The sequence below is a fragment of the Pyxicephalus adspersus genome, chromosome 1, assembly GCF_032062135.1.
Source record: "Pyxicephalus adspersus chromosome 1, UCB_Pads_2.0, whole genome shotgun sequence".
Lineage (NCBI taxonomy): Eukaryota > Metazoa > Chordata > Amphibia > Anura > Pyxicephalidae > Pyxicephalus > Pyxicephalus adspersus.
The window spans coordinates 100,027,556-100,036,752 of NC_092858.1; the positions used below are offsets into that span (position 1 = coordinate 100,027,556).

Sequence of the window (9,197 nt, forward strand, 5' to 3'; positions counted from 1 at the left end):
GTGGTATTCTCAGGTGGATAAATGGTGATATTGATTGTAACACAAATTGAATATAGAACAAGTGGATACTAGCAATCAAAAAAACATTGGGAAAGATTGCATAGTGCACCCTTAGCATAAGGTGACATCATGTAGTAAGGGGATTTCTCATAGAGAATCTGAACGTGAGATTTATACCTCATTTGTTCAAAGTTTCCATATTTGTTTTTACTTTTTTATTTATATGTCATGGTGAAAAAGAACACAAAAAGAATTAAAGGTGGGCTCCGGACAAAACGTTATTATTTTTTTAAAAAAGTAGTGAAGTATTGGAGCTTAATCAGGCTAAAAATGCTTTCTATATCCCTGTAGGTTTGATTTTTAAATACTGCCTGTTTCTTTGTTGATGGGATTTCTCTTCTCTTCCTGATCTAACACATGCAAAGGAAGTAAATGGAAATCTCTCATGTGACAGAAGTTCCAACTACTCATAACCTTTTTCTACTGCTGACTGTATCCCTGCTGGAAAACTTTTCTGGTTCATTCTATCCACCTTATTAAATAGTAAGTATAAAATGAAGACAATGATAAAAACTTGATAAATGTTCTAACTCTTACTTTGCTCCACAACAACTTAAGTAATAGTTTCAGCTATACAATTCAGTCATGGAATAGCTGGATTGTGTGTGAACTTGAAGCATTCTTCCCAGATCTATTAATCATGCATGATTTAATTGTGTGGATGATTTTCTATTTTTGCCTTCTGATTAAGCAGACATATATATTAGTACTTCTCTCTGCTCTCTGTGGGTTGCATACTTAGTTTTAACTCCCCAGGTTATTTCTTATGGTATCAACTGACATTTTTTTTTCCTGAAGAATCCAAAGAATTAAGTTGACTTCAGCCAATTAGACTGTAAAACTGTTCACAAGGTAAAGAACTTTGACATGTGTGTTATCCCATGTAATCTTTGAGCTATAAATCTTCTGGATATGATAGATTGCCTGGGGCGTCCTATGTAATCTTGGACACTTCCTGAAAACAGAAGACTGGGATAAATTAGTGTGCCAAAGGGAGGAGACTCACAGACAATCCAGATTGGGCCACAGTCATTTCTAACAATGAAACGTAGCATATTCCTTTTCCTTGCAGTCTGGACTGGTATCAGCTCTGCACAAAGAGGTAAACCTGCTTCTTACATGGAAACTGTAATAGATTCTAAAGATTTCTGACTGGCTAAATGTGTTTTTTTTATTTTTTATTTTCCTACCAGGGTATTTTTGGCATCTTACAGACTTGCATTTAGAACCCAACTACACAGTTACTGCAGACCCTGGTAAAGTTTGTCCATCTGCAGGTGATCAGTTTGTTAAAAATCCCGGGAAATGGGGGAATTATCTGTGTGACTCTCCTAGCATACTTATTAACTCATCCATTCATGCCATGAAAACAATCCTACCAAATCCAGACTTTATACTATGGACTGGGTGAGTACAAAGTGTGCATTTCACACTAGATTTACCTTGTCAGTGTTCTTTTTGTCAGTGGATTTATGATCTATAATTTTTATTGTGTTAAGATACAAATATCACCTGAGTTAATTGTCCTTAATAGAAGGACATTCAAGCAACAACAAGTCCGGCAACATAGCACTGCCTGCAAAAATCTTCCGAAATGCTGGAAAAGTTCTCCCCTGCAAAGAGTGTATTTTTAGAAAAGCAGTTTTAACAAAAAAATATTTTACCAATGTGGGTTTTCTTTGGTATAATGTGGGGTTCTATGGTATAGATTAGAAAAATCTGCAAAGTTTCAAACAGAAAGAAGATAATTTGACACCCAAAGTGTTTGGTCATTGGTTGAATGCACATTTTTGGGATGCTTGCCGTCTGTCTGTTTATGATGAGCATAGCACAATGTTTCCTAATATAATATGTATAATGCAATGGGATAACTGAAAGGTTTGATTTATTGTGGATACTTTGCTGTATATCTACTAATTAGGAGAAACTGTTACAAGTAACATAACTGGGTTCCGATTAAATACACTAATAAAACATGCCAGGCGTACAGTGGTATCTCAATGAATAAAGAAGAACAGACATGCAGGTGCCTGTCTATGCTGGTATGCCCTACAGCAATAGCAAGATGTTTAAAAAGGAAAGGGCTGGGTGATGCAACTCTCTATTAATCCTTACCCTTGTCATTTGACAATGTATTAAAAGGCCAAATAAAAAAAGAGATGCTTTTGAATTAAGTTTCTACTCTGCTAGGAATCAATCAGCCTGGTCCCAGAATTTTCCAGAATCCAATAGTCCAGTTACTGATTTTGAAATTCTTTGAGTTAGTATTGTTGATCTGAAAACTTGACAGTACACGTGCCACAGCATATTACAATAATTTTAATAATTTGTAAATTATCTGTCAATTAGGAAAATATAAAACCAGTATAAGTAGGTTTCTTTGAGCTTCTAAATAGGTAAGGGGTCCAGTGGGTTAGCAACTTATCCAACCCATGCCCTACATCCTCGATGGGATTCTGGTAGTGGTAATATTGTGCCTTACATCATGCTTGTGACTCAAGTAAACCCACATATTATAAATTAGGATATGTCACCAGCACTCCCAAATGCTTTCATCACTTTCCTGATGAAGGAGTCCTATTAGATTATGCTAATACATGAAAGGTTTTAGTTTAGCAAACCGTTTGGGTGTGCTAATTACATATTTGGTTACGCTCCAGCACTGTGACTAGATGGAAGTTGTTACAGCACCCTGTTAGTCAGAAAGTTAAAACTGGGAAATATGTTACTTACCATACATTATATACATATATATTATATTACAAATCCCCTTCTTCCTGTTGAAGCACCCATCCAGTCATTATGATTTCATAATGGAAAAAGACCACACAGGCTTTCCAAGCGCACCACAAGCAAATTATGATGTACCAAACATACATACACAGTATATATATATATAATTACCATGAGTTTTTATGTCAGCCAATGTTGTGCTAAATGTAAAAAGGTAAAAGGAACAATAGGAATATTTTGTAAATGAGAACAAAAAAAATGCTTGCCAAAGTCAACAAGATGTACAGGAAAGCTCCAGTTAGTACTCACCTACCTGTGCCAGGAGAAAAAAACAAGTTTTCCATTTCTAATGCACTAGGTCTTTGAGCCCTGTAAATAAGAGGCTTTACTTGCTTACTAGAGGCGTACTTACTAGAATGTAATAAATATATTTTTGTGCTGGTTTTAAGGGATGATACTCCCCATGTACCCAATGAACAACTTAGTGAGAAAGCAGTCCTGGACATTGTGGAATGGATTACAAGTCTAATCACTAAAGTGTTTCCAAGTAAGTTGTAATCATTCAGTTACAATGTAAACAATTATCACTGTTGTCTTTCAGTTAAAACTATGATCTTTTTTTATGTAATATGAACGTTAAGGTGTACTGAATGAGAACAATGAAGATTTTTGAGACTACAGCCTTGTACAGATGTCAGATTGTTGTCACTAGAAGTGATTTTTCATGATCTGTTTCCAGATCTTTTCACTGATTTTTCACTGTTTTCTGGTGAAAGATTAAGGAACAAGCACTGTACACACAGCACTATGGAGAGGGGAGAGGAGGAGGACAGGTGAGTGGCATCATGCTTTGCTCTCCTTCATAGAAGTGCACATCATCTCCTGCCTACTGCTTTCTGGATTGACAGCACTGTTGCTGAGAGCCTCTGATTGTGAGCTCCAGTATCTTGCAGGGAAAGGGGACCATGTAAGTCAAAAATTAGGGGGATTGGACTCAATTAGAGAATGTTTACATTATGAGCTTTATACTTCATATAACATTTTTGGTATATTGGTACTTTTTTTTTGTTTAGGCATACAGGTGTCTTTTGTACTTAACAGAACTCCTATGACAAATGAAAGCTCCATTCCCCCAACACAAATGGCTTTCAATGTCCATTTTTAAAAAAAACGCTTCATCCTCCTCCTCCCCTCTGCCCCCTCCCAAAAAAATACTTGCCCGACCCGTCTCTTTTGGTGGTGCGGGTTATGTCAAAGCAAAAGCTGTAAGCTAGAAATCCTGTGAAAATGCACTCCAGCCCTTTGCAAGAGAACTCCAGCTCTTACTGAAAGGCACAGTGACATTACCCATCACCCATAAAACCAGGAGGCAATATTGGTCATTGTTTTTGTCTTTTTAACAAGTTCAATGGTATTAGGCTAGGTCCAGGTATTTATTACTAAGATGTTTAATAGGTGTGATGAAATTTGTCTATTGCATATGAAGGAATTATTTATTTCATTAAAAGGTATAAAAATAACAATGTCAATCATTGCTTACACTGAAATAGGTATTTATTACCAATTGGAGTACCAACTGACTGGGGCCTGGCTGACAAGGACACCATGGTTTTACTATTGTCCCTGTGTGTTTCCTTACAGACTCAGTTACTTAAGCCAAATTGAACACAAAGTTCAAAAATGTTTATGCATTTGCTCCACAGTGAATTAAGGAAACCCATTACCTGATGTAAGAGCAGAAAGCAACAAAAAGCTACACTTAACCAAAGCAGAAAGGTCTTTCTCGCATGTAATCTGTAACATTGCACACCTCTCCTTCTTTCATGCAGTATGTAGTGATAAAGCATGGTATCCATGGCATGATTTCCCTGAGTGCCTAAATCTAAAATAAGTAATAAGATAATATAAATTCTTATATATATATATATATGAAGTATTATATTATATACATAATGTAAATAAAAGTTAAAAAAAATGCATAATATGAAAAAACAAAATAAGACAAAATAGTAACCTTTGCATTCTACTTCCATCCAGCAACAAAAGTTTATGCTGCTTTAGGAAATCACGATTTCCACCCTAAAAATCAACTTCCAGTGGGGAATAATTCAATTTATTATCAGATATCAGAAATTTGGAGACCATGGCTAAAACCAGAGTCACTATCTACTTTTCAAAAAGGTAACAGAATGGCTATTAAAGAAGAATTGGTGGGGTGTTCTTAATATGCATTGATTTTTTTTTATTTTAAAAAAGCTAGTATGTCAAAACAATCTCATTGTGTATTTCCTCTCCAGGAGCATATTATAGTGAGCAGTTGGTAAGCCCAGGAGCTACAGGTCGTATAATCATCCTAAACACTAATTTGTATTATGATTCCAATAGTGTAACAGCCAACATGGAGGATCCCGCGGGCCAGTTTGCTTGGTTAGAAAATCAACTAACTGATGCTTCCCAAAAAGGAGAAAAGGTAAAACCCTGAATGTAAAAGAATTGGTAATTGGTAATCAAATGAAATATGGAATTCATACATTGTAAACAACTGCCATATTCCCAGGCATTGAAAGTCCTACCAGGGAGATCACTGATGTGTCCTGCATGGTGTTTTCCCTAAATATAGTCGGCCATGAGGTTGTGCTAGACAATATGTTTGTTTTTACAGCCTGAAATAAAATTCAGAGCATGCTGATATATATATACTTTTATTTAGAAAAAAAAAAAAAATAATTGTCACAATGACAGAACTTTCTAGGTTTGGTGATAACAAACTTTGCAACAACCAGCTTAAATTAAATATTCAAGATACTAACCTTTACGTAAAAAAATACTAAGCTTTTTTTAAACTGTAGAAAAAAAAATTTGCTTAAGCACTTTACTACATATATTCATATTAACCAATATGCTTAGCCTTAAATTGCACACAACATCCATAAACTGCTTACGCCAATGCACTTATTAGGCATTGCAAGTATTTAAGGTATGGCAAAATAGGATATTACTGTATTTTGTGCCGGTTCTGAAATTTTGGACTAGACTGTTGCAGATTCTACATTTTTTATATATATTGCAGGTTTTTATAGTGTCACATGTACCCCCAGGATATTTTGAAAAGAAACAAGGAAAACCTTGGTTCAGGGAGAATTTTAACAAGCGTTACATAGAAATCATACAGAAACACTACAAAGTAATACAGGGGCAGTTCTTTGGACATCATCACACAGATTCATTCAGAATGTTTTACAGCAACTCAGGTAAAGTTTGCTAAAGTAAACACAGTCAAGAAAAGTGATTTATTTGTCAAATCTATAGGATTTAAAATATTTATTGTATATTTTGCATTGTGTTTCGGTATACTGCCTTTTTCCGATATACATACAATTATTCCCTGATAAAGCGGATTTAATCTGAGAAACGTGTGGAAATGAACAAGATTGTTATCAAACTGTTTGATTGGCTGCTATATGTGATATAATTCAGTGTAACTTGTTTTGTTTAGCTAAAGTTGTATACTGAATCTCTATATCAGGATAAGAAAATCCTTTTTAACTTGTATTTTGTTTTGATTCCTTTTAAAGGAATATTATACTAATAAAATGTTTTTATAACATTTGCTGCCCTTAATGTCCCGTTATGTTTTTAAAGAGTCTGATTCTCAGTAAAGTAAACACAGCACAACCTATAAATTAAATCATAAGTCCTTTTACACAAGGATTACCATATGTTGTCATTTGTTGTACCCTGGACCCTAGAAACATTTAGTGAAGCTTCTCTAAACACCAAAAAGGTGTAAAGAGGGATAACCTGTTATTTTGAAAAATATGAAATATTGGATTTTCTGCAGAGTAACTTTGAGCTTGTTTTTTTTAGACAATATCTTATAGTCCTTAAGTTTGGTGTGGTGCCATGGCTCATGGTCAGTAGGCCATTCTAATGTAAGAGTAATAGGACTGACTTGGGCATTTATATGTACCCATTTAGGAACTGAAAAACATTTTGATGTTATTAGTCCACACTCTAATGTCTAACTTGTTTCACTGTCATTCAAGGTGACCCCATTAGCACCATTTTCATTGCTCCTGGAGTATCTCCATGGAAGACCACATTACCAGGTGTGGAAAATGGAGCCAACAATCCTGGAATAAGAGTGTTTGAATATGACCGGAAAACCCTTAATATTTTGGTATGTGCTAAGGATAGATGTATTTTGAAGCTGATAAGGCCACATGATTACTTGCATGGTAAAAGTATATTAATGCATAGGCATCACCAGCAGGAAACTGTCAAGATTCCTTGTGCCAAGTAATGAAAAGAAGCTTTAACATCCATTTGTGTAAATTATTTGTGATCAAGCAAGTTTTTTTTTAATGGCAACCAAGGTAACAATTGTGGCCTGAATAAAAATGGCTTAGAGGAATCAAGAAATTGTCCATTTCATCAATTGGCAGGGGAAAACTAGGCAGTTCCAGCACTAGCTTTACTTGGCATTCTTCCAGTTGACCTTTACTTAGCCCAAATTCTGCAAAGCATTTGATTCACTTGAAGATTGATTAGGGCACAATGGGCCCCGGGCAAGGTAGCTCCTTGGATGCCCCCAACATCCATTTTTTTGACATTGTAAAAAATTACTAAGTGTAAATAGTACAGGCATATCTGCCTCGTCAGACACCAACTTTATATAGGTGCATTTTCCCTTGTAAAAAAACAAGCAGGTACACAGCATTGGTCAGTTGTGATATGCCTTTGGTTTACTACAAAAAAAGAAGTTTGTAGCTGTCCCCTCTGGACATTCCCTGGAACCTAGGCACCTGCCAAGGTCACCAGTGGATAATCCAGTTCTTGGTTAACTTGCTTGTATAGAGCAAAAGCTTCAGTTTGTTCCTAAATTGGCCTGATCTAGAGCTAGTAGGTGAAGTAATTCATTCCTTTAGGACCCCACTCCCATTTTTCAGGGGCACAGAAATTTGTTGTGAAGAGGCTTTGTTTTAAAGTTTCAGGAACATTTAGTATAATCAAATTAATCTTCCACTTTGAGTTGCACATATCTCTAAACATCTAATGTGGGTAAAGCTTTGTTCTTGTGCTCTCCATAAAGAAAACCATTAGGGCCTATTACAAATTATCCTCTGTTGAGAAGCTCTTCACTGATCTATACCTGAACATTACAGCCAATGCTTATTGTGGTTGTACAACATCCTTCTGGGCATGACTTATCTATGTCTTGCCTATTGTATTCAGGTAAACCTGACTGCCAATTTTAAAGTTGAGCTGTCTAACCAAATAAGAGGTTTACTTTGAAAAACAACTGGAGAATTGCCAGAATTACAATACTGGTGCTCTTAAATGTTCTGCATGCCCAAGTTAGTTATATAAACAAGTAAATATTCTGATGGCATCTCCAACAGCTAACCCCCTCTCCTTTTTTGCTTTACTACCACAGACCTCTCCTCTATTTGACTGAACCCATGCTGCTTTTTAGGCACTTACAGTCATCTCCTATAATGCAGGGTTGTTAACCCTGCATTGTAAGTGATGCCACCGAAAGGCCTACAACCTACAGCATTATTGCAGTCTGGTTGCCTGTGTCCCTGCTAAGGAAAGCGACTTACTCTGTATGTCTTGGTGACCATTGTTCCAAGAGAAAATACAAGTTTTAGAAATATGACTAGAACAGGAAAAGCAATGTAACAGTGGAAACTGTGCAAAGGGGGCCCATGTTCCATTGACAACTGTCCAAGAGGGAAATTCCTTTCACTTTCTGTTTCTATAGAATAGAAAGTGAAGGCAATTCCCTTAACACAGGGGTCAGCAACCTTTACTATCAAAAGAGCCATTTTGCCTCCTCTTCCACTAAAGAAAAATAGTCTGGAGCCGCAAAACATAACACAGTTGCAGGTTGCAGACCCCTGCCTTATTAGGACAGAGATGACAAAAAAATTGCATGAGTTTTAACAACTCCCTTAGTCTTTTAAAAGGGATAAAAACATTATGATATTAATCACGTTACTTTTTTCAGGACATGGTCACTTACTACTTAAACCTTACATATGCCAATGAAGAATCACCCAGGTGGGAGAAAGAATACCGCCTTACAGAAGCATTTAAGGTTCCAGATGGATCTCCACAGTCTATGCATGATGTAATGCAGAAAATATCTACTGAGACTTGCTTTCTACAGAAGTACTATGAGTACAACTCAGTCAGTTATGATCTAGATGACTGTGAAGACTCCTGTAAAATTGATCATGTATGTGCTATCCGTGAAGTGGACTTTACAAAGTATGCCACATGTGTAAAAAATGGAAGCTTCATTTTCAAACCTGCTTATAATTTTACTGTGATGTTGGCTGTATTGCTTATTTATGGGTTGAATTTTAAATAGTTCTATAAACTACATTATTGAGCAA

General features: G+C 35.9%; 1 protein-coding gene across 1 annotated transcript; it reads left to right on the top strand.

Moving 5' to 3' along the window:
• Nucleotides 1-1,049: 1,049 nt before the first annotated feature.
• Nucleotides 1,050-9,197, top strand: SMPDL3B (sphingomyelin phosphodiesterase acid like 3B). The gene is made up of 8 exons (XM_072420550.1): nucleotides 1,050-1,162; nucleotides 1,254-1,467; nucleotides 3,243-3,340; nucleotides 4,831-4,974; nucleotides 5,091-5,263; nucleotides 5,864-6,044; nucleotides 6,840-6,973; nucleotides 8,807-9,197. The coding sequence occupies exons 1-8, from the start codon at nucleotides 1,102-1,104 to the stop codon at nucleotides 9,170-9,172; spliced, it is 1,371 nt and encodes a 456-aa protein (XP_072276651.1). The 5' UTR covers nucleotides 1,050-1,101; the 3' UTR covers nucleotides 9,173-9,197.